General features: G+C 51.3%; 1 protein-coding gene across 3 annotated transcripts; it reads right to left on the bottom strand.

The window, feature by feature from the left end:
• Positions 1-388: 388 nt before the first annotated feature.
• On the bottom strand, positions 389-25,568 carry rbfox2 (RNA binding fox-1 homolog 2). Of its 3 annotated transcripts, none has more exons than XM_066707385.1 (13): positions 23,978-25,568; positions 17,030-17,083; positions 11,219-11,428; positions 10,935-11,087; positions 10,767-10,820; positions 9,444-9,536; positions 2,161-2,248; positions 1,984-2,037; positions 1,760-1,883; positions 1,421-1,460; positions 1,210-1,319; positions 1,033-1,111; positions 389-915 (listed from the first exon to the last, which is right to left on the bottom strand). In XM_066707385.1, the coding sequence occupies exons 1-13, from the start codon at positions 24,206-24,208 to the stop codon at positions 871-873; spliced, it is 1,335 nt and encodes a 444-aa protein (XP_066563482.1). In that variant the 5' UTR covers positions 24,209-25,568; the 3' UTR covers positions 389-870. The 3 variants fall into 3 exon arrangements, with proteins under 3 accessions (XP_066563482.1, XP_066563484.1, XP_066563483.1); XM_066707387.1 differs by having other exon boundaries at positions 1,210-1,301; positions 10,935-11,084; XM_066707386.1 differs by having other exon boundaries at positions 1,210-1,301; positions 23,978-25,567.

Below are 25,568 nucleotides of genomic sequence, written 5' to 3'. Positions count from 1 at the left end.
GTAGGCCCCGATGCACCGCCCTCAGACTAAACACCTCTGGGATCAACTGGACAAGATCAGTGCAGTGCAGCACAGGCCAACCAGGCGCTCTGTAGCGGGGAGGGGACGCCCCCATAATACTGGACTGGACAGGGGGGGGCTGTACTGTGCTGTAGTGTCTGGCACCTGACAAGAAAACATCCCGTCTAAATTGATTAAAAATTGTATATAAGTAATTGTCCAGTAAGCAGGTGGAGGTGCGGGGGCAGTGCAGTCCCAGTCCAATACAATGAGTTGACAAGGACCACTAACAGCAAACCATACAGACCAGTATCGATATATATGAGCATCATAATACCAGCAAACTGCAATAATAATAATAATAACAGCAATAACAATATGTAGTGTATAACGGAAAATAAAGGAGAAAAATCCCCCCCCCCCAAATTACAATAATCATCATAATAACAAGTTATACAGTCTGCATTGTCCCTCCCTCCCTCCCTCCCTCCCTCCTGGGCCTGTTTCCGCTCCTGTCCTCCTCTCACTGTGGCTTGTATTCCTCCTCTTCTCAGCATTGTATCCACCCCCCCTTCACAATCCCCTCGTTCCTCCATCCTTTCTTCAGTTCCTGTGTTGTGTAGTCCCTGCGGCGGCCGAGGTGTAGCCCTGGCTTGCGCTCCAGCTCTGTTTGTCCTCAGTCTGGGATGTCCTCCCTCTGCGCAGCGGCAGGCATGCAGGTGTGTGTGGAGGGGGGGAGGGGGGGTTGGTGGTGTCTGTTGCAGTTTGTGTCGTCGTTGTCGTCGGTTGTGATTGTTGGGGCCACGGGTGCCGACCCCAGGCTGTGGGCTAGGGGGCGCTACATCCTCCTCCCAGGAACTACGCATGGCTTCAGTATGGGGCAAACCGGCTGTATCCCCCTCGGTACAGACTGGCCTGTGAGAGAACAGAGGCAGAGAGGATACTGTCATTGCTGGAGAGCAGCAGCCCAGTGCAGTGCAGTGCAGAACAGCAGGGCTCCCAGAGACACAGAGACACAGAGACAGTGGTTACCATGGCTCCGACTCCATACGCGGCGGCGGCGGCAGGGGCCAGGGCGTGGTACGGGTCGGTGGTGTAGACTCGCCCATAACTGACACAGAGGGAGAGAGAGGAGGTTACTACACACTGCATACACCCCACTGCACAGAGAGGGAGAGGGTGTGTGTGGGGAGGGGGCGCACGTCTCACCTGTCACTGTACGCAGCGGCGGCGGCAGCTGCAGCAGTTGCCCCGGTAACAGCAGCGGTGGGCTGGGCATAGCGATACGCGGTGTAGCCACCCTGAGAGGGAGAGACGCACTGAGAGACTGACCAACTGATACCATGTTCAGAGACGGGGAGAGCGAGAGACGGGGAGAGCGAGAGAGCGAGAGACGGGGAGAGCGAGAGAGCATACTTACATAGAGGTCAGCGCCATAGAAGCCATCTTGGTAGACGACCCTGAGGGAGAGGGAGAGGAGTCGTTGGTTATTTGGAGTACAAGCCGTGTTCAGACAGTCCATTCTACTACAGCGCAACGGTACTATAGTCCAGAGCATCACAGCACAACGGTACTACAGAGCAACAGTACTACGGTCCAGCGCATCACAGTGCAAGAGCACTGCGGTCCAGCGCAGCGGTACCACAGTCCAGCGCATCACAGCGCAGCGGTACTACAGTGCAACGGTACCACTGTGCAGCACATTACAGCACAAGGGTACTACAGTGCAGTGTACTACAGTGAAGTCCAGTCCAGTTACCCAGGGTAGGTGGGCAGGGCAGGCTGGGGCACAGCGGCCCTGACGGCGCTGTAGACAGGGCGCCCCCTCCCCCGCAGGGCCCCCCGAAATGCAGCTGCGGTGGAGGGGTACGGGAACCCAGGAACTGAGAGGGAGAGAGAGGGCGAGTTATTTAAGTTATTATTGGTCAAATTGGAGACACAGACAGAGCTAGATAGACAAACAAACAAACAAACAAACATTACCTGCATACAGCTCCGGTCCATACATGGCACCCACAACTGGACTGAGCTTCCAGCCTGCACAGACAGAGACAGAGACTGGGTCACAGGAAGTAGTCAGTGTGGTGGACAGTGGACGGCCTGCGAGTGTCGAGTGTGTTGCGTGTCGGCAGTGTGTTGCGTGTCGGCACAGCGGTGTACCGTAGGGCAGGGAGCTGAGAGCCTCTCCGTTGGAGTAGGGGCTGACCAGCTTCTTATTGGTCATCACTCTGGCCGTGGCATTGTTCACCTGCATACACGGACAGAGAGTCAGGACACACTGACACCGGACAGAACACAGAGTACCACAGGGACACAGAAACACACATGGACACACAGGGAGACGGGGAAACAAAAGCACTGCCCTATTCCTCTGGCTACACTAAGCAGTCGCCCTGTACTGCTGGGAAAACACTTCACTCACACACTGAACAGACATCAACACATCACAGCAACAGTACAGCAAGTCATAGTCCTACAGCAACAATATAATAATGTTATAGTAACCAATGTTATAATAATTATACAGTAAATTACACAGTACAAATATAGTAATAGTAATCACAGATTATAATAGTAATCTCAGAGTAAACTCGTATGTGTGACTAGTTTCATCACCCGAACTCCCCCACCCTCCCTATTTCCCTCGGCGATTGGGGAAGCGGGGGGGGGGGGGGGAGGGGGGAGGGGAGGGGAGGGTAGAGTTGTGGTGTTGGGTTAGTGTGGAGACTGCAACATGCTCAGCCACTGCAAATACACTGAGCCATCCTACACAACCCACTGAGAGAGAGAGAGACCCAACATGCAAAACAAAGACTACTCCCCCCCCCCCCCCCCCAAAAAAAAGGTGGCAAGAAAGTGCAAAACAATAAGCGAAAAACAAATATAAAAAATGATCAATATAAAAGTCTGGTTTCCCCTAAAGAGGCTAGAATATCAACCCAGAAAGCATGAGGGCGAGAGGGGGAAGCATGAGAGGGAGGGAAAAAGAACGAGAGGGAGAGAGAGAGCGAGAAAAAGAATATCCATTCCTGAGCAGTTCATTCCAATCAAAAAACAAGTAAAAAAATAAAATAAACCAAAACCAATGCAATCAATAACGAGCAACATGACCAGCCCGGGCGGGGAGGGGAGGCACCGAGCCAATGTCCCCACTGTGCCCTCCGCCATGACACACATCACGTGACCAGGGAAGGGAGTGGGTGTGGGAGTGAGAGAAAGAGAGAGAACCAATCACAAGCTAGTATACGCAGCACAGCAACCAATGCAACCAATCAGCATCAAGACCATCATTACCAGGAAGAGATTAAGAGTATGGAGGTGAACAGATTTGGGGTGGGGGTGCGGGCAGGAGAGTAGAGAATGAGAGCAAGTCAACATTCATATGGAATTAAACACAAAAACAACGGGGGGGACAGAGAGAGAAAGAGTGAGAGAGCGAGAGCGAGCGCACTCCTCTACTATAAGCGACACCAAACAGACCAAAAATAATACAAAATAATCAGTCCAATTGAACGATCAATAAACAAATTAGAAGATTGAAGGGTGCATCATTCCAGCCACTGAACACGTGATCAGACCAGTCAGTATCAATGACACGCAAAGAGCACTGACCAAGGTGGGGGGAGGCAAGAGAGGGAAGGATGGTGAGAGAGAGAGAGAGAGAGAGAGAGAGAGAGAGATGCTGTCATTACCCCCCCCCAAAAAAATTTGAATGCAATATTACATTAAAGTAAAAGATTTAAAGGATCAGGAGACTGGACACAGGCCAGGCAGACATCACAACACATCATTCAAGAGAAAAATGGAGAGGGGGGGGGAGAGAAAGAAAGATAAAAAGAAAAGAGGGGGAGTACAGGCCATTCACCCTTCCCTGAAACAAGCAGACAGTGACAACAGAAGAGACGACCATAATATAAGGGGAGGGGGAGAGAGAGACTCCCGGTCCATGACGCACTGTTCCCAGTCCAGGCTGCACTGGGAGTTGCAGACAACACAGTACAGCACAGTTAGAGTGTGTGCTGCCCACGGACCTGCGGCCCGCGAGTCCAGAGGAGATTCTGGGCCGGACTGGGCCACTGAGCCTTGGACTGGGAGGGAGGGGGTAAGTCACTCACTCAGTCTCTCTCCCCGCACAGCAGGGACACAGATACAAGAGGCTCAACACATTGACGTTGAAACTGAAAATAAACCACACCCAGACCAGTGAGTAAGAGACATACAATAAAAAGCACAAGATTGCAGAAAAAAAACATTAATTTTATGGAAAAATTAAGTAATCAATGACAAATTACTACAAGTCAACCAAATCAATGTGTAACCAATCAAAAGCCAGTTCATTAATGGGAGGGGCTAATGGATTAATACTGAACGGGGGGGGGGGGGGGGGGTGCAGGGAGAGAAGAAAATTTCAGCCAAGTCAATCAAATCAAAGACCTCTATACTATGAGGGCATTCCCAGCAATATGAATGCGAGATGATGGAGGGAAGGGGGAGGGGGGTGTGGTGGAGGGAAAGGAACTAATAATAAACAGTGACTGGGTCTGAATCCATTTGATTCTGCTTGGTTTATTCTATTCAGATTGGTTAATTGGATAGAGTACAGCAGGGTCTCCAGCTCTCGTCCTGGAGAGGAACAGTACAAGGGCTGATTGATCAGTTACCAATTAGTGTTATATAGTGTCAGGTTCCTGGACCAGGGCTGGAGACCCCTGCCTGCTACAGAGGGAGTCTCTCGATCTAACCTACAGTCCACCCTCCCTCCCTCTATGTGGCTGTACAGGACTTACACCTTCCTTCCTCTCTCTCCCCTACACACTTCTCCTCCCTCCCTTTCACACCCTTCCTGTTCTCTCTACACTCATCTTCCCCCTCTCTCCCTCCCTCCCTGCCTTTCAGTCTTTCCTTGTCCCTCTGTCTCTGTCCCTCTATCCTTCCCTTTCTCTGTCTCCTTCTCTCCTGCATTTCTAACCCACACAAACCCTATAATGGTCTAAATGAATCAATAAAACAAGTAAATACATTCAATAATAATAGTGATGGCAAGAGATCAGTCAGTTGGCTGTGCTGTGATTGGCTGGTTAAGTCGGCAAATGACATCATGCGAAACTGACACTTACCGCGTCCCCCAAACGACGTCGCGCGTTACCATGGAGACGGACAACAACCCCAGCGCTGCCACGACAACGCACGGGGGGGTGGGGGGGTGGGGATTGGAGGAGGGGGGGCGGGGGGGGGGAAGGGGGGAGGAGGACAAACAAAATAAATAAATAAAAACCAAAATAGAAGAATTGCAAAGAAAGAAAAATGGAAGAAGGTTCAATATTCCTTGAGAGAGCGAAAGAGAAAGAGGGAGGGAGGGAAAGAAAGAGAAAGAAGAGAATAGAGTGCTTTGGTTTTGAGATTAATGCGTTAAAAAAAAAAAAAAAATGTATGTCATCCTAAATTCTAGCAAAAAATAGGCATTTTGATATAAAGTGAATAAACCCTAAAATGTGTGAAGTGTTTAATAAGACTCTGCCCCAGACCCTCTTATATCAGCTTGAGAACTGACTGTTTAAATAAAGAAACAAAGTAAAAAAAAATGAATAAAATACATAACTTATACAAAACATTTTTGGGATTCAAACCATTGTGTTAATCAATATATAAACAGCGTCTTTGTACAGAGAAGGGGTCTGATCTGAAGAGTTCAATTAGACCTGATCTGTATTTCCATTTATTCAATTTTCAATCAGGGCTGATGTTATTCCACTTGTCCACAAGAGGGTACTCCACACCCACAGCTCTCCTGTCCCTCCTCTCACTAGATAGTCCCTATGCACCTCAGTCCACTGCCACAGCCCAGTCCCTATAGCCCAGTCCACTGCCACAGCCCAGTCCCTATAGCCCAGTCCACTGCCACAGCCCAGTCCACTGCCATAGCCCAGGCCCTATAGCCCAGTTCACTGCCACAGCCCAGTCCACTGCCATAGCCCAGGCCCTATAGCCCAGTTCACTGCCACAGCCCAGTCCCTATAGCCCAGTCCCTATAGCCCAGTCCCTATAGCCCAGTCCACTGCCACAGCCCAGTCCCTATAGCCCAGTCCACTGCCACAGCCCAGTCCCTATAGCCCAGTCCACTGCCACAGCCCGGTCCCTATAGCCCAGTCCACTGCCACAGCCCAGTCCACTGCCATAGCCCAGTCCCTATAGCCCAGTCCACTGCCACAGCCCAGTCCACTGCCATAGCCCAGTCCCTATAGCCCAGTCCACTGCCACAGCCCAGTCCACTGCCATAGCCCAGTCCCTATAGCCCAGTTCACTGCCACAGCCCAGTCCCTATAGCCCAGTCCCTATAGCCCAGTCCACTGCCACAGCCCAGTCCCTATAGCCCAGTCCACTGCCACAGCCCGGTCCCTATAGCCCAGTCCACTGCCACAGCCCAGTCCACTGCCACAGCCCGGTCCCTATAGCCCAGTCCACTGCCACAGCCCAGTCCCTATAGCCCAGTCCACTGCCACAGCCCGGTCCCTATAGCCCAGTCCACTGCCACAGCCCGGTCCCTATAGCCCAGTCCACTGCCACAGCCCAGTCCACTGCCATAGCCCAGTCCCTATAGCCCAGTCCACTGCCATAGCCCAGTCCCTATAGCCCAGTCCACTGCCACAGCCCAGTCCACTGCCATAGCCCAGTCCCTATAGCCCAGTTCACTGCCACAGCCCAGTCCCTATAGCCCAGTCCCTATAGCCCGGTCCCTATAGCCCAGTCCACTGCCACAGCCCGGTCCCTATAGCCCAGTCCACTGCCACAGCCTGGTCCCTATAGCCCAGTCCACTGCCACAGCCCAGTCCCTATAGCCCAGTCCACTGCCTGGTCTAGTCTAGTACAGACTAGTACAGTACACTCACAGAGCCAGGTCTGTAATGTAAATTTAAATTTATTTTACTATTCAGAAAGCAATCAAATTTAGTCTTTAGAAATAAATGAATAAATCAGAACAGAACAAACCAGACCCCCCCCACCTTCTCTTTTCTCCACCCATTCAAAAGAGGAGTAATCGGAGGGATGGAGGGAAGAGGAGAATTTTTACATTCTCCATTTTAGATGATACTCCAATTTTGAGAAGAGAAGTGGAGCCAAGGTGAGAGAGAGAGAAAGCTGGGGAAAGAGACAGGAGGGAAAGATGCACAATATTAGAGAAAGAGGGAGAGAGACTTTAGGACAAAAACGCCTCAAGAACCAACAGTTTAAGTAATAATGATAATAATAATAACAATAGCGTCTGTCTTTGAGCGTCTGTTTGGATGCCAATAGTGATCAAGAGGAACAGACAGATGAGTGACAGCTAGAGGAGAGAGGGGGTTGACAAAATGAACGACAGGTACAGGACCAGAAGCAGGCAGGATGGAGGGAGTGAGGAAAGAGATGGAGAGTGTGTGAAGGGGAAGAGAAATCAATGGAGAGAGGAGAGAGTATGCTGTGAGGGATGGAGAGAGGAGAGAGAGTACGCTGTGAGGGGTTGACAGTGAGATGCAGAGAAAGAGGGAGGGATGGAGTGGAGGATGGTGTGAGGAGGAAGTAGTCAGTTTGTTTCTCCCCAGTCCAGCAGGTATATGGGTCAACCCATCAGTCTCTACACTAGACTACACTGCACTGCTCTAAACCACGCTGCGCTGGACTGCACTACACTGCCCCAAATGCAGCCCTGCCCAGAGCCAGAGAGCACCGCCACACTGTCACCACCTAGTGGACAGCATGCACAACTGCAATCACAAACCAGAGCAATAGGCAACCACACACCGACTCACCCATGCAAGGAAAATAATGCAATAATGATAATACAATAAATCATAATATAGTTCAAGAACAGACAGCCCCATTCAGACAGCATGCAGCCTCCAGTCAGTGCGGTAGAGTTCAGGGCAGTAGAGCAGGGGACAGTGGCGAGGCATGCAGGGCCTACAGGAGTCAGACAGCAGCTGGGACAGTGCAGGGGCCGTGCCCAGCACCAGCAGCACCGACCTTCCTCCTCCTCCATTCCCTCAAAGTACTTCCTTGCAGTTATTCCCCAGTGGCGGCTCGCTCTCTCTAAGCCCGTGCAGAAGAAAGAATAATGGTATCGACAGAAAGCTGACAATGGTTCTCCCTCTCTCCTCCAGCTGGTTTTAGGACCAATGCCCCTATGCACACTTATAACAACCACCACCACCACAACAGTCTTAATAATGCAACCAGGTATTGATGACGGCACCTCTCTCGAAGCCCATGCAGGATAGAAGGGTCAACAAGGAAATCAAGAGCAGATCAAATCCAGCTGTTCAGAGACCAGCGCACCCATGCAGATGTGTGACAATGAAAGCAGTGATGTGGATCAATGATGGTGACACGGATGCACCCGGTCCTCGACACGGTCTCGCTCTGTCGACCCCACACATGCACAGCCTGACAGCAGCCCCGCAGCGACCGGCCCATGCAGGACAGAGGAACGATGCCAGCGTCACTGAGCAGCCATCTCTCTCTCTCTCTCTCTCTCTCTCTCTCTCTCTCTCTCTCTCTCTCTCTCTCTCTCTCTCTCTCTCTCTCTCTCTCTCTCTCTCTCAGCCCCACGCATGCAGAGTGCACAGCAGCCACGGCCCGTCTCTCTGAGCCCATGCACGACTACAGTGCTCCTCACTAAACCCACGATGCCATCGGCCCCACATGCAGAGACCAGCAGCCCCAGCCCATGCTCAACTAGAGTGCTAATGACAATGCAATCATTAATAAACAGCACACTCACTCTCTCACTCCCTCTGTCATTAATAAGCAAGACTCTCTCCCACTGTCATTAACAGCACTCTTCCACTCTCACGTCCTGTCATTAATAACAGCACTCTCACTCCCAATCACTCTCTCTCACCCTCACTCATTAATAAACAGCACTCACTCTCAATGCATCTCACACTCCCTATCTCCATCTGTCCATCTCTCCTACTCTCACACACCCCCCTCTCTCTCTCTCTCTCACTCTACCAACAAACAGAAAACCACAAATACCTTTGTGTTAGAGAAATTACCAAAACAAATTAAACACAGGTAAACAGCCACAATCTTTAAAAACACGTATACACATATATAACGGAAAAAAACAAAATGCACAAAACTCTTGGATCTCTGGAATGTCACACACATGCACAGTCAGCAACACAACATCACCCCCAAAATAACACACAAAACGCAGCAGCAGCAGCAATAGAGGGGGGAAGGAGTGGGTGGGCAGGAACAGTAGCAGTAGCAGGAGTAGCTGAGTCTCCATTGGCAATACATGCACAGTTGCAGTAACCTTGATACCATTCAGACTAATGCTGAGACCAGATAGTGCAGTCCAGGTGCCAGTCTCATGAGATGGGGGGGTGGGGAGGAGGAGGAGGAGGAGGGAACAGTGACAGAAGGGGGGGGGGGGGCGGGGGGGGGTGGACATGCACCTCAATTTTTCGTCCCTCCACCAGCGTCCCGTGCAGTCTCTCCCGGGCACGCTCGGCGTCCCCACTGGACTCGAACGTCACGAACCCAAAACCCTGCGCAGACGCAGACGCGCACGCGCAGATGCAGAGGGAGAGCAGGGGGAGAGAGGGGAGACATGGACACAGACACAGAGGAAGACCAGAGGCAGAGGGGAGACGCATGCAGACATAGAGAGGGAGAGCAGGGGGAGAGAGGGGAGACACGGACACAGACACAGAGGAAGACCAGAGGCAGAGGGGAGACGCATGCAGACAGAGAGGGAGAGCAGGGGGAGAGAGGGGAGACATGGACACAGACACAGAGGAAGACCAGAGGCAGAGGGGAGACGCATGCAGACACAGAGAGGGAGAGCAGGGGGAGAGGGGAGACACACGCAGACAGAGGCGCAGATGCAGAGAGCGAGGGGAGAGATGCACACAGAAACGCACAGACACAGAGAGAGGGAGACCGTGGGAGAGAAGAGCATGCAGGTGAAAGGGAGACACACAGATGGAGAGGTAAAGGGGAGAGAGGGGTGTTTAGACACACAGACAGACACACATCCAGACATGCACAGAGAGAGGGGGAGAGGGAGGGAGAGAGGGAAGGTGGAGAGAGAGAAATAGAACATGCAGATTGTTAGCAAAGAAAAAACAAAACAAATTTAAAAAATCTATTTAAAAAAAAAAACAAACACATTAATGAGTTTGAAAATAAAACAAAGATCGACCCCAAACGAGAATCTAGGAAAAAACAAATCTCGAACACAAGAGCATGACACTAATATTAATTAATTGGCAAAATGATTGATTGACAGGTACCACATGCCCCCATACAACCGTCAGTGTACCCCGCCCCCCCATCCTAACCCCCTCTGCTCGATGCGATACTCACATTCTCCAGGACACTGTTTAAACAGGACAGAAAATAAACACTACACATTATTCTTAAGTTGAAATAAATAAAATCTATACATTGTGCATTATATATATATATATATATATATATATATATATATATATATATATATAAATAAATAAATAAATAAATAAATAAATAAATAAATAAATGCCCTTGCTCCCTCCCTCCTTCCCTCAACCACTTAAATTAGTTGATCCTGCAGAGGGCACTGCCTGGTAATTTGGTTGCCAATTGGTGATAACTTCATTTATTTATTTCTTAAATGCATTCTGTAGAGAGCTACAGTTCAGTACAGCTGGGTATGAGCCTGAAGAGACACAGTACATTTTATTTAATGTGTCCTGACCCCTGACACTGGCCCCAAGTATTATGACCCCTCTTACCTTTGACCCTCTCTCATTGAAGATTATCTCCACATCCAAGATCTTCCCAAATTGCTGAGGGACAAGAAAAGAAAAATTCAGAGAGGGAGGACAGCGCGAGAGAGGGGGACAGCGCGAGAGAGGGGGACAGCGCGAGAGAGGGGGACAGCGCGAGAGAGCCTCACTCACCCCAAACATCTGCCTGAGGTCTGGATCCCTGAAGCGGAAGGGGATGTTGGACACATGGAGTCTCTTGGGTGTGCTCTTGGAGTCGGGGGACTCGCTGCCCCCGCCTGCGGGCTGGACGCACTGACCTTCTGTTTGCACTGACCCGTCCGACTGCTGAGAGAGGGAGAGGGGTCAACACAGACAGGCAGACAGACAGGCAGGCAGGCAGACAGACAGAGACACTGCCTGACCGACAGGCAGGCAGGCAGAGACTAGCCAATAGACAGAGACAGACAGACACTGACCGCTGTGTTACTGTTGCTGGCAGGGCCGCTGGCTCCGGTGCCCGTCTCTGTCGGCACCCCCTGTCCACCTACTGCCCCTGCCCCGTACAGTGGCAACCCCCCCTGTGGCCCCCCAAATTCTGAGGACAAGCCATTCTGAGAGGGGGGTGGGGGAGGAAATGTGGGGAAGGTGGGGGGTGCCACCAGACCCTCCGAACTGCCCGATGAGTCCTGTGAGACAGAATTAACACTTTGACTGAATAGCACTGTAAATGAATACTACACTAAAGCAGAGGACAATTAATATTCATACAGTACACTATCCTATACCAATATTGCAGAGGGAGGTTAAGACACTCGCTCGTTCACTATCCGTCTGTCTCTATCTCTCTCTGGGTATCAGTGTGACAGTCAGTGTGCAGCTCCCATCAAATATTGACAACACATCTATTATTGACACTGTACCCTGGCACAGTTACACACACACACACACACACACACACACACACACACACACACACACACACACACACCAGCACTCTAGATCACACTGACTGGGTGCTGCTGGGCTGGGTGTGTCTCACAGTGACTCATACTGACTAAGAAGCAAAGCAAAACAAATAAGGGGGGAGGGGAAAGAAGAGAGAGACAGCACAGCTGGCAGCATAGTGTGTGGCACTGTGTCACAGCCACAGAGGGGAAGTCCAGTCCAGTCAGTGACTCTGCACCAGCCCAGCCCAGTCAGTGACGCTGCACCAGCCCAGTCCAGTCCAGTCAGTGACTCTGCACCAGCCCAGCCCAGCCCAGTCAGTGATGCTGCACCAGCCCAGTCCAGTCCAGTCAGTGACTCTGCACCAGCCCAGCCCAGTCAGTGACGCTGCACCAGCCCAGTCCAGCCCAGTCAGTGACTCTGCACCAGCCCAGCCCAGCCCAGTCAGTGACGCTGCACCAGCCCAGCCCAGCCCAGTCAGTGACTCTGCACCAGCCCAGCCCAGTCAGTGACGCTGCACCAGCCCAGTCAGTGACTCTGCACCAGCCCAGTCCAGCCCAGTCAGTGACTCTGCACCAGCCCAGCCCAGCCCAGTCAGTGACTCTGCACCAGCCCAGCCCAGCCCAGTCAGTGACGCTGCACCAGCCCAGTCCAACCTCTTCCCCTCTTTTCAGTCCAGTACTCTGGAGTCTGTCGGTCTGTCTGCCTGTTCTGTGGTTTGAGAATTATCAGATACACATTCCAGGCCGAGCTCTGAATACCCTACATGGGCACTGCAGTGAGAGAGGGAGAGAGAGATGGAGAGAGAGAGGGATGGGAGGCAGGAGAGGGGGGGAGAGGGAGAGAAAGAGGCAGAGAGCTGCTAATTTCTTTAGTATTTAGTATTAAAGTTAATATGAATTATAATTATTAGAAGTACCAATTAGCATGATGAAGTTGTGATTGTAACAGTTGGTTTAATATGCATTGTAAAATAAACTGACATCCTAAAATTATAGACAGATCGACACACAGTGAACCGTTACATAATTAATAACAATGTCCTTTAATTTCAGTTAACATGTTTATTATAATTTCTCAGTCAATAGTTTTGCTTATTGTAATAGTATCATCAATGCACCTAAGTTATTATACACACACACGTGTAAATAATGCTGTCGGCTCTTCCTAAGTGGCCGTCACTGCGGTCCGTCTAAACACACGTGAGCGCAGCGACGTCACAGCTGCTGGGGTCCAGACCCGCCGTGGGGCTGTTACTGGAACTGGAGCTGCTGACCGCCACGACACACACACATACACACACTCACACTCATACACATACACATACACATACATACACACACACACACACACACACACTCACACTCATACACATACACATACATACACACACACACACTCACACTCACACTCATACACATACATACACACACACACACAGACACATACACACACTCATACACATACATACACACACACACACTCACACTCATACACATACATACACACACACACACAGACACATACACATACATACATACACACACACACACACACACACACACACTCACACACACCCATACACACTCACACACACACACACACACACACACACACACACATACATACACACAGACAGATACACACACTCATACACATACATACACATACATACACATACATACACACACACACACCTCCATATTCGTGCTGTTCTGCGGTTGTTACCTGAGACACCATCCTGTCCATAGAGGGGACGAGAGCCGTCCTTCCACGCTGTGTGTGTCGTGTGTCAGGGTGTGTCGTGTGTCAGGGTGTGTTGTGCGTCAGGGTGTGTCGTGTGTCAGGGTGTGTTGTGCGTCAGGGTGTGTCGTGTGTTGCGTGTCCGACTGTGTTCACTCCTACTGCGGCTGAAACGCAGCCCGAGCGCGGTCTACTCCTGCGGGTGTCTCCGGTGGATGTTGCGTCTCTCTCTCCTGCTCCGTCACCAGTCCTCCCCCGTCCTGCGCGGCCTCATGCTGCCCTATCCTGCCTCTACCCTCCCGGACTCCCCTGCTTCTCTGCCCGCTGTGCCTGTGCTTCCTCTCCCGTCTCCTGCTCCGCTCTCTCCGCTGATGTCTTCCAGAGGACTCTCGGCTCGGCCCCGCCCCCCGGACAGGCATCAAAGCGGCTGCCCCGAAAACACGCCCCGTATTCCCCCAGCACGTCAATCTTCCTCCGGCCCGCCCACCCCTCCATATGTAGGCAAAGAGGCGTGGACGCCCGCCCGCCCCGGTGCTCCGCAGCTGCCAGCGCCGGAACACATGGCGCCGCTTCAGAGACGCGCGTTGCTGGTCGGGCCCGAGCTGCTCCACACTGCCCTGCACTGCACACCATGCACGGGTGGGGGGGTGAAAGTGCCCCGGCCCCGGCCCCTGCCCCTTTGCTCTGCCACCCAGAAAGTGCCCCCCCACCCTCGCGTTGTAACCCCCAGTCGACAATTCGTCAGCACCGCCCCTCCCCCAACATCACAGTTCACAAGTGTCTTACACCGCCGGCGAGAGCTGCACACCCTGCACACTGTACATAACAGCAATCATGTGTAAAGACTGCGTTACACTGCCACTCCACACACTCACCCCTCACTACACTGCAGTGCACTACACTAGGGGAGAGAGAGGGAGTCAGAGAAAATAATTAAAAACAAGTTTGTCTAGTTTGATCCCTGACAGCAAAATTCTTGTCTTCAAGGGGGAGGGAGAGAGAGAGCACACGCAGGATAAAAATGCAACATGCACAGACAAGCACACTGACACAGCTACAGAGAGTGTGTGTGTAGATATGGTGTTGTGTACAGTGTGATTATATAGAAATGTGTAGGATCTTTATTGTGTACTTTGTGTACAGTGTTGTGCCCAGTGTGTGCATGTATGTATAGTATTGTGTGTGTATGCACAGGATTGTGTGAGAATGTAGTTTACGCATAGTACTGTGTGCATAGTGCTGTGCGCAGTATGTGTGTGTGTGTGTGTGTGTGTGCGCGGCCGCAGTATCTCAGTTGTGTGGCGTGTTTATATTGCTCGTGTACACTGTCTGCACAGGGTGTGTACAGGGTGGTACCATACCTGTACCAGGCAATAGGGTGTATTGTGAACTGTGCCTCTGAGCTGTACAGTCTCTCTCAGTCGTGTCTGTATTAACCCCCTCCCTGTCTTGCTCCCTCTCCATGTGTTAGGGAAACAGTGAGGGGGGGTTGTGGACATTAGGACATGGCTGTTCACACCCCCCCTCCCCCTCTCCACCCCAAAGAAACAACAGTCTCTACAGGAGCAGCTGTAAGGACAGGCCAGGGGGAGTGGGGCAATTAACCTTTCTGTTTTCCAACTCCAGTGTGAGAAAAAGGGGGAGGGTAATTCTGGAGTCCCTGCAGCAGCTGTGTCCATCTGTCTGTCTGCGGGCACCCCCCCCATTGTCTCACTGACTGGAGCAGTCTCTATCCATCGGTGTCTTGGTAAGCACAAAAAATGAGCATGCTCCAACACTGCAGGGACTGTATAACTTGAGAAAGACACACACTCTGAGGCAGAGAGAGACGCACACAGGCAGAGAAAGACATTTAGAGGCAGAGACAGAGAGACACACACTCAGAGGCAGACAGAGGCAGAGAGAGAGACACACACACACACTGTATATACCACTGCAGGCCACAGTACAGGCCAGATGAAGAGGCTGACCGATCACTCACTCCGATGGATTATGGAGTATTGATTGGAAGGGCCCAACTCACCCGGAGCAGGCTGGGGTAGTCCACACAGTACCGAGCCATCATGGTGTCCCACAGTCGTCCAAATACGCTTGTCCGCTCTGTCTATCTCTCCCTGTGCCCTCTCTCCCTCTGTCTGCTTCTCGCGCTCAGTTGAAAACCAGCTTCATTAGCATGATGAGTTTACACAGGAGCTGCCAAAGCCGTTACTCTGCATCTCTCTCGGTTTCTCTCACGTCTTGCTTCTCTCCCCGTTCCGTGTCTCACTCTCTGCCTTTCTTTCTTTATGTGCTGTGTTCTTCTCTTCCAGTCATTCCGATTGTTGTTCTGTGCTCTCTCTCTCTCCTTGCCTCCCTCTGACCATGTGTCTCACAGGCTCAACCTGTCTTCCTCCCTCCCTCCATCTGTGACTCTCCTTCAAAACTTTCCCTCCCTCTCTCTCTCCCTCCCTCCATCTGTGACTCTCCTTCAAAATGTTCCCTCCCTCCCTCCCTCTCTATCTATCTGAGACTCTCCTTCAAAACTTTCCCTCCCTCTCAATCTGTTTGCAGTACAGTAGCTTTTGCTCAAACTTATTTAAATTCAATTTGCTTTATTGGCATGGCAACAGTTTATTGGTATTGCCAAAGCAATACAGAAATGATTAAAAACACGATTGATACATTTAAACAGAGCTATCAACACACACACAAACCACCGAGACACATGCCTGAGACACAAACACGCACACTCGTGCACACACACATTGTGACACAGCTGTGCCACCACCTGTCTGTCTGTGTATCTGAGTGAGAGACAGACAGCTGGAGGGAGAGAGAGAGAGAACAAGGGACAGAGAGAGAGAGAGGGAACACAGGAGAGAGAGAGAGAGAGAGAGGGGGGTGCGAGGAACAGCGAGACAGAGGCAGGGATAGAGGGATAGAGAGAGATAAAGGGATTAGGCAGTGTGAGTAGAGGGGATGAGTGGGGATGATCTCTGATTAACACACCGATACACCCACTCACACCGGCACACTGGACTCTCGTCCACACTGTCCCCACACTCTCGTCCACACTCCCAGTCTCTCTCTTGGCAGGGTGTGCACTGCATTCCTGAGAGAGGAGGGGCACAGGAGGAGCCTGGTGGGGGGGGGTAAGATTGTCAGCTCTGTGCTGTACTGGAGCTGAATGTGTTTTACTGCCCTCCTGTGGGAGCAGTGTATTACTACAACCTCCGGTCCGTCAGTCAGACTGTCAGTATCACAGTATAGACACAGCCATCTCTCCCTTCGCACACAATACACTTATCAGCAGCCCCGCCCTGCCCCCTACTGAAGGGCCCAGCCACGTGCAGCAGGAAGCAGCTCCACTCAGCACCCCAGATCAGCACAGGTCAGTCGGACTGCACTGAGGGCAACGCTTCTGCATGTGCAACTTTCAGTCTATCTCCCCTCTCACCTCGGCCCTCTTCTCTCTCCGCCTCCATCCCTTCACCTCTCAATCTGTCCTCAATCATCATACCCCCTCTCTCTCTCGCTCTTTTACCGTGTCTCCCTCACTCTCCTTCAAGCCAAAACAACCAAATAAAATACACAAAAATAAACAAATGGGGTTTCCTTACCTGGCTGTGCAGGGGCTGGTATCCATGGTAACCAGAGGTCAGGGGGTCATTGTTCTGAGGGAGAGAGGGAGAGAGAGAAAGAGAGTCGTTGAGTGGTGCTGGCAAATGTCAATTGCAGTCATCCTGGCCGAGCCATGATGTCAGCGGAACACTGACCGTGTAGCAACCATGTCACCCACAACAGACCCCTGGCCACGGCAGCCTGAATCGAGTCACGGGATAGACCTCTGGCCAGTACTCTGGCTCAGCCAGTCTGCATACAGAAGATGGTTCTTATACAACACAATTCTTAAAAAAATGCAAGTTCCCTTAAATAAACCAACTAACAGTACAGAGACTGGACTGGACCGCTGCCAAGTCCCTGCCTGGACTGGACTCTGTCTCTCGCTCTCTGATTAACGAAGCCTGACCTTAGTCCTGCCTTATATTATTACATTAGCTAGGCCGAGAGACAGCGAGAGAGAGAGAGAGAGAGAGAGAGAGAGTCAGAGTGTCTCTCTCTCTCTCGGTCTCCCCCCAGGGGGAATCTCTATTTTGGTTCCTCCCAATTCCACCAATCAGGATGGAAGAAACAGGCGTTGCCGTGGAGATGCAGTCATGAGGCAGGAGAGATGGAGAGAATGAGCGAGGGGTGTCATGAATGGAGTATTTTAGCGAGACTCAATTAGACCAATACTACGATTCAACCACAGAGAGGGTGAAGAGCCGAACACAGAGAGAAAGGTGAAGGAATGAGATTGGAGAAAATGGAGGGAAGGAAGAGAGAGCAGCAAAGAAATGGAGGGAAAAAAGAGGGGGGGAGAAGGAAAGAGAGAGAGAGTCCTGCCCTGAGACATAGAGCCTCTCTTTGTGTTGGAAGACTTCCTGCCTCATCTGGAATTAATTTGGGCTGTTCCCCTCGTTCCCCCAGGGGAATAGTTTCCCTGAGCGCGGGAACCAGGCCAAGCTAGGCCAGGAAACTGCTCCCGGCAGCGGCCATCTTGGCTCCTGGCTCAGTCCGACCCTAGGTGGGAACAGTAGAGCCAAAATGGTGCCCTTATTTGGCAACTTTTTGCTACCCACAGGCTATGGAGAAACCCCCAGCCCAGCCTACCTTTATCAAACATGACTGGGAAAGAATAGGACAGTTTTCAGTAACAATAATAATAATCATAACAGTAACAAGAGAGGGAGGAAGACAGGCAGAGAAAAAAGTGGGAGGGGGCAAAAGAAGAGGGAAAGGTGAAGAGGGGTAGAGTTCAGAGACCAACGATGGCAAAAGACAGATGGGGGGTGGAGGAGAGAAGGAAAAAAAAAATGAAAACGGGGAAAAAATAAGTCTATATAGAAAGCAGACAGAAGACAGTCACTCCGCCGTGTGCCAGATAAGGCCTGTTTAACTCAATCTCTCTCTCCCTCCCCCCATTGTCCTCTCATCCCCTCATTATTTTAATACCCGCCTGTGCCCCTGCCCCCCCATGCATGCCCAAATGACACAACACAAAGCACACTAATTAATGCACAATACTCTCATTACCCAATTACTGCAGAACAAAACACTGCACTACAACCCCCCACACACTGTAACACTGCACTACAACTGTGCACAGATTTATTTTTGTGTAAATGTAAAGTTCAGTACTTTTAGGATAAACACAATGTAAAGAGAGAGAGGAAACAAGACTGAAGTCTGAGCTGTGTGCTGTTCCTGCACTGGGCCTGTCTGTCACTGCTGTGGCCAAACTGATGTCTCTGTCCTGACAATACAGCTTTTTATTTAAATTTGAGGGAGAGAGAGGGGGTAACTAAGAAGGAGGAAAAAGAAAAAGAAAAAAAAAGAGAGGGGAGAGGTGGGGGAGGGGGAGGAGGAGAGTGGCTGCACATCTGGGTCCAATCTGTCAGCAAGAAGGAGAGAGAGAAGGAGAGGAGAGAGGAAATGAGTCACCCATTGGGAATGTCATGTGGTCTCCTGGATAGGGGGGGCAGGGGGCCATATTCTCTCTCTCAGGGAAGTACAGTTACAGGGTTGTGGCAGCATTCCTACTGAAACTCACTTACGGGGAGAGGGATGGATCGAGGGAAAGGGAGAGTTTGAAGGTAAGCAGACAGGCCCAGGGGAATAGAGGAATCCAGACTGTCTGACACACTGACAGATCGACTGACTGCGCTGCGCTGCACTGCAACGCACTGACACACCAACTGACTGCGCTGCGCTGCACTGCAACGCACCGACACACCAACTGACTGCACTGCGCTGCACTGCAACGCACTGACACACCAACTGACTGCACTGCAACACACTGACACACCAACTGACTGCACTGTGCTGCACTGCAACGCACTGACACACCAACTGACTGCGCTGCGCTGCACTGCAACGCACTGACACACCAACTGACTGCACTGCAACGCACTGACACACCAACTGACTGCGCTGCGCTGCACTGCAACGCACTGACACACCAACTGACTGCACTGCAACACACTGACACACCAACTGACTGCACTGCGCTGCACTGCAACGCACTGACACACCAACTGACTGCGCTGCGCTGCACTGCAACGCACTGACACACCAACTGACTGCACTGCAACGCACTGACACACCAACTGACTGCGCTGCGCTGCACTGCAACGCACTGACACACCAACTGACTGCACTGCAACGCACTGACACACCAACTGACTGCGCTGCGCTGCACTGCAACGCACTGACACACCAACTGACTGCGCTGCGCTGCAACGCACTGACACACCAACTGACTGCACTGCAACACACTGACACACCAACTGACTGCACTGCGCTGCACTGCAACGCACTGACACACCAACTGACTGCGCTGCGCTGCACTGCAACGCACTGACACACCAACTGACTGCACTGCAACGCACTGACACACCAACTGACTGCGCTGCGCTGCACTGCAACGCACTGACACACCAACTGACTGCACTGCAACGCACTGACACACCAACTGACTGCGCTGCGCTGCACTGCAACGCACTGACACACCAACTGACTGCGCTGCGCTGCACTGCAACGCACCGACACACCAACTGACTGCACTGCGCTGGACTGCAACGCACTGACACACCAACTGACTGCGCTGCGCTGCACTGCAACGCACTGACACACCAACTGACTGCGCTGCGCTGCACTGCAACGCACCGACACACCAACTGACTGCACTGCGCTGCACTGCAACGCACTGACACACCAACTGACTGCGCTGCGCTGCACTGCAACGCACTGACACACCAACTGACTGCACTGCAACGCACTGACACACCAACTGACTGCGCTGCGCTGCACTGCAACGCACTGACACACCAACTGACTGCACTGCAACGCACTGACACACCAACTGACTGCGCTGCGCTGCACTGCAACGCACTGACACACCAACTGACTGCGCTGCGCTGCACTGCAACGCACTGACACACCAACTGACTGCGCTGCGCTGCACTGCAACGCACCGACACACCAACTGACTGCACTGCGCTGCACTGCAACGCACTGACACACCAACTGACTGCACTGCAACGCACTGACACACCGACTGACTGCACTGTGCTGCACTGCAACGCACTGACTGTCAATGTAATTAAAAACAAGCCTTATTTTCAGAGAGTGAGCTGAATTAGGCCTTTAGCCACTAATTATTAACATTCATTGAGCACTGAAATATTGTGATAGCGACTCAAACTCACTCCATTTCAAAGCCTTGCAATAGCAGGAGCTCAGCCCAGAGGAGTCCCCTCAGCCAGCTGGTCCGGAGGCTCACTGAGCAGAGCCACACTGCGCTCAGTCATCTGCAGCACAGCACTGCACTAACAATGCCCATTCGACTGAACCAAATAATACAACACCTCAAACGCTCCTATCTGGCCCATTGGGAAACCAACACTAAAACACAGAACACACTGGAGTGCTATTGGACTCTAAATAGAAACTACAGCCTGGCAGAACACCTGGTGACTGTCAGAAACACAAAGCAGAGGCAGATCCTGACCAGATACCGGCTCAGTGACCACAGCCTGGCCAGAGAAACAGGCCGACACAGGCAGAGTTGGCTTCCCAGAGAGGAGCGGCGCTGCGGTCACTGAGACAGGAGAAGTGGACACAGAGAGGAGCGGCGCTGCGGTCACTGAGACAGGAGAGGTGGACACAGAGAGGAGCGGCGCTGCGGTCACTGAGACAGGAGTGGTGGACACAGAGAGGAGCGGCGCTGCGGTCACTGAGACAGGAGAGGTGGACACAGAGAGAACTGGCGCTGTCCTAGCTATCCTCCTGGGGGAGGGAGACACAGCACCCCTGGTTTGCCCAATACGTAGCCGCCTGTCACAGCCCGAGTGGCATGAGCACAGTCCCGGGGAAGAACTGCAGACACTTATTATTGTGATGTATTTTCTTGTTAGTTCCATGTTTGATTTAAAACCGTTTACTTTTTTGGGGTTATGTATATTAAGATTTCATTTATAAATTATCATACTTTTTAAGTTTGATTTGTCCTGTAATATATTTAATAAAAATACTGATAATTTTTCTTATCTTTAATTTTTTTCCATATATGTATGCAATATTAATTGCTTTGGCAACACTGCAGACCTGTTTGTCATGCCAATAAAGCACCCATGAATTCACCTGGGGTCAAAGGTCAATGCCCACCAAGCCACATGTGGGTTCAATGTTCAGAGGAGGGGGAGAGTTTGTTCTGAACTCGCAGCAATCATTGCAACTCACCTCTCTGTACATACCTAGCCATGAGTGTACATACATATGTATGTATATATATATATATATATATATATATATATATATATGCATGTATATCAGCACAGTCCATCTGTGCATCCGTCTCTCTAGACACAGACACTGCAGTTTAACTTGTTCGAAATGAATGAGGGATAACAAAAAAAACAAACAGGAAGAATAGGGGCTGGAGATATCCATGCTCATTTTGCCATCTGTCGCTCCATCTCACCCTCTCCATCTGTCGCTCTTTTGGGCTTCACTCACTGTCTCTGCAGTGTCAGTGTGCAGTAGTGCAGTGTGTATTAACCCCTCTCTCTCTCTCTCTCTCTCTCTCTCTGCAGTAGTGCACAGTGGTTGTGTAGTAACCCCTCTCTCTCTCACTGCAGTAGTGCACAGTGGTTGTGTAGTAACCCCCCTCTCTCTCTCTCTCTCTCTCTCTCTCTCTCTCACTCTCTCTCTCACTCTCTCTCTCTCTCTCTCTCTCTCTCTGCAGTAGTGCACAGTGGTTGTGTAGTAACCCCTCTCTCTCTCACTGCAGTAGTGCACAGTGGTTGTGTAGTAACCCCTCTCTCTCTCACTGCAGTAGTGCACAGTGGTTGTGTAGTAACCCCTCTCTCTCTCTCTCTCTCTCTCTCTCTCTCTCTCTCTCTCTCTCTCTCACTGCAGTAGTGCACAGTGGTTGTGTAGTAACCCCTCTCTCTCTCTCACTGCAGTAGTGCACAGTGGTTGTGTAGTAACCCCTCTCTCTCTCTCACTGCAGTAGTGCACAGTGGTTGTGTAGTAACCCCTCTCTCTCTCTCTCTCTCTCTCTCTCTCTCTCTCTCTCTCACTGCAGTAGTGCACAGTGGTTGTGTAGTAACCCCTCTCTCTCTCTCACTGCAGTAGTGCACAGTGGTTGTGTAGTAACCCCTCTCTCTCTCTCTCTCTGGATTCCTGCTCTCAATGGCAGTAAAGAGGCTTTGTGAGCTGCTAACGAGATCAGCTTGTTAAAGCCAGACATTATCCCACATGATCCACAACAAGATTAAACAGAGAGGGAGAAAGAGGGAGGGAGAGAGAAATGGAGTGCATGTCAATCTATCTATCATTAGCGAGTTTCTGTCTGGAATTCAAAATAAGGTCACCCCCCCCCCCCCCCACTCGTCCTCAGGGCAGTTTCCACTAATCACAGATTGATCTTTTTTACATTTTACATTTTAAGAAGGTACATGTAAACATGAGGGGGAGGGGGCGTGGGCGACAGGATTCTCCCACAATTCACCCCCCAGCTCTCTTCTCCCCATATGAGTAGCCGAGATAGGTCGGGTCTTTGTCTTTCCCAACAGTCGCCCCTCCCCCTCGTCTCCTCTCATCTTTCTCTCCCTCTGACTCACCTATACACACACACCGATTGGGTTACGACTGTGGACACAATCATATATCACACCACTGGATTTTGTAGAAATCCACAAGAAATCGCTTAAGTTATGAGCAAAAGCAACGTTTTGTGTATTATTTTTAAGCGGCTGTATTTCACATTGCAAAGCAAACAACAACAAAGGGCAGAGCGCTGCGCTGAGCCGGGCTGCGGCGGGCCGGCCGGGCCCGTTAACTCGCACTGCTAATATCGGGGTCTTTTTTAACGCATCGGCCCGTCTGTCAGTTCAGGCCTATCACGGGCTCAACCCCGTTAGACAGTGGAGGTGGCCGTCATTGTAACACCGGCCCAAGTCAACGTGCGTGCCTGTGTGTGCCTGTGTGTGCATGTATGTGCATGTATGTTGCTCTTGTCACATTGTCACTACATGGCAGGCACACAGCCTCGCTGGGGTGCAGCCATGTGTCCGGCAGCACTGCGCTGCGCTTAGCGGCGTGTGAACACCGTTACTTATTAGTATTGCCAACGCGTATTTACCAGCAAATTAGCCTATTTCGTGGGGTGTGTGTGTAACCTTATCAGACAGACACGGTGCAGGTATTGTTTAAACACACATGTATAGGTCCTGAACACGGCTTGTGTGGCGGAAGGCGGACTCTCTCAGACCCACACAGCAGACGGGCAAAGACAGCCCGAAAACCGCAGCCACCGGCGCGCACTTCCCGATGAAGCCCTCGCGGTGTCGTGCACAGCCTGCAGCCGGGCACAGGCCAGGAAGGCCGTAGGAATAATAATAATAATAATAATAATAATAATAATAATAATAATAATAATAATAATAGTGGCTCCATCTCACCTGTCCGAGCTCGCCGCCGGCCCCCACCGCCCCGTCTATGCGGGCTCTCTTGCACTCTGCCCCGGCACCGTCCGTCAGGCTGGGCGCTACGGAGGCGTCGGGCTCCGGGTCGCCTCGCTTCATGCCCCGGGTCGAGCCGGGGGTCCCGGAGGCGAGGGGCTCCAGGTCTCTGTCCCGCTCCAGGATCCCCCGAGACACGGGCATCATCATGGTCACCACCTCCGCAGACATCAACGGGGCTCTCTCCGTCTTTACCTCCTTTTCCGTCTGTCACACTCTCTCTCCCTCTCTCTCTCTCCCTATCCCTCTACAAAAACGTGTTTATCCAAAAATATAATCCAATATCAATAATATAGCGCGTTATAAATCAATGAGCTGCTCAGTGTAACGCGGTGCACTGCTGCCGTTTCATAAGGGCTGTAGAAACATCTGCCAGAACCAACCACAGCACAATGCCCAGATGTCAACCTTTCAATACGTCATCGCTTCAATCCGGATCGTCGTCTTCATTATAGTAACAGCAATAATGGCTTCACACTCATCCACACTGACTCCGATTCTCAGAGTAATTGTGCGGTAGCTCGGAGGAGATGTGCTCCCTGTGCGCTGCACTGTCGCCTATATACCCGCAGCAGGCCGGGGCAGCCGGGGTCGTCCTCCAGTCCAAATGGCCCCTTTGTGCGGCACGGTATCGCAGGATCGATCCCCGGGACCCAGACAAAAGGCTCGACGACGAGGGGAAGGGAGATCAGAGGTCGACGTTCAGACACATACATGTACACATGCAGGCCTGTGTGTGCGGGTGTGTGCGTGTGCTCCGAGGAATAAGACACGGGGGGCAATGCGTTGTTTAGTGCGTTTGTGAGGGGGTGGTTATTATCCTACAGAGGGAGGAAAAGGGGGGCGGGGGTTGCCTGGCGTGTAAGACTACGGATTCCCTCAAAATTAGAAAGCTAAAAAAAAAATGCCCCCTAGATAACAGTCTGGGTCTCCCTCTCTCCCTCACACAATAGCGCTAATCAGCAGCCGCCGCACAGACCGCGTCTCTGCGGCACAAAGCGCCCGCTCACCTCCTGCACCTACAGCCCCCCGCCCGGCCTGGACAGGGCCTCGGAAATCAGCTTTCAAATGTGTGTGTGTAGCTGTATAGTCGCTCGATGGGTTTTCTCTTAGGTTGCTCGCCTTTCCCTCTCTCTCGCTTTCCCTTTCCAACAGGAGCCAAAACCGTGTCAATAAATAACCATAATCATAATAATAGATGATAATTAAAAAATAAAGAGTCAAATAAATCCAGCAAGAGCCCCGAATGAAGGAGTAATAAAAACGTCCTTGTGTTTTTCTCTCTCTCTCCCAGATCCCTTTTCTCTCCCTATCGGAAAAAAATAAATAAATGTTGACCGTATATCCTTTCAAACGCGGAGGAACAAAGGGGAATCTTCTTCTCTTCTCCCTTTCTTCTTCTTCTTCTTCTCCTCCGCCTCTTTCTCTCACTTCTGCTCAGTCGCTCGTCCTCTTTTCCTCTCTGTCTTCTGCAGACGATCCCTCTCCTCGTCCGCTTTCCTGGCGAACTAGACGATATCCGCTCGGTTCT

This window comes from Amia ocellicauda, chromosome 6 (assembly GCF_036373705.1).
Source record: "Amia ocellicauda isolate fAmiCal2 chromosome 6, fAmiCal2.hap1, whole genome shotgun sequence".
NCBI lineage: Eukaryota > Metazoa > Chordata > Actinopteri > Amiiformes > Amiidae > Amia > Amia ocellicauda.
This window is presented reverse-complemented; position numbering and strand designations above follow the sequence as displayed.

Bases quoted from the DNA above. Each gene is read 5' to 3' on its own strand.
- rbfox2 (XM_066707385.1), bottom strand. From the start codon at position 24,208: ATGTCTGCGGAGGTGGTGACCATGATGATGCCCGTGTCTCGGGGGATC. The intron at 10,821-10,934 runs GTGAGTGAGGCT...CTTGTCCCTCAG, and splicing joins ACCTCAGGCAGATGTTTGGG to CAATTTGGGAAGATCTTGGA. The intron at 2,249-9,443 runs GTGCATGTCCAC...CCGTGTATGCAG, and splicing joins TGGAGGGACGAAAAATTGAG to GTGAACAATGCCACGGCCAG.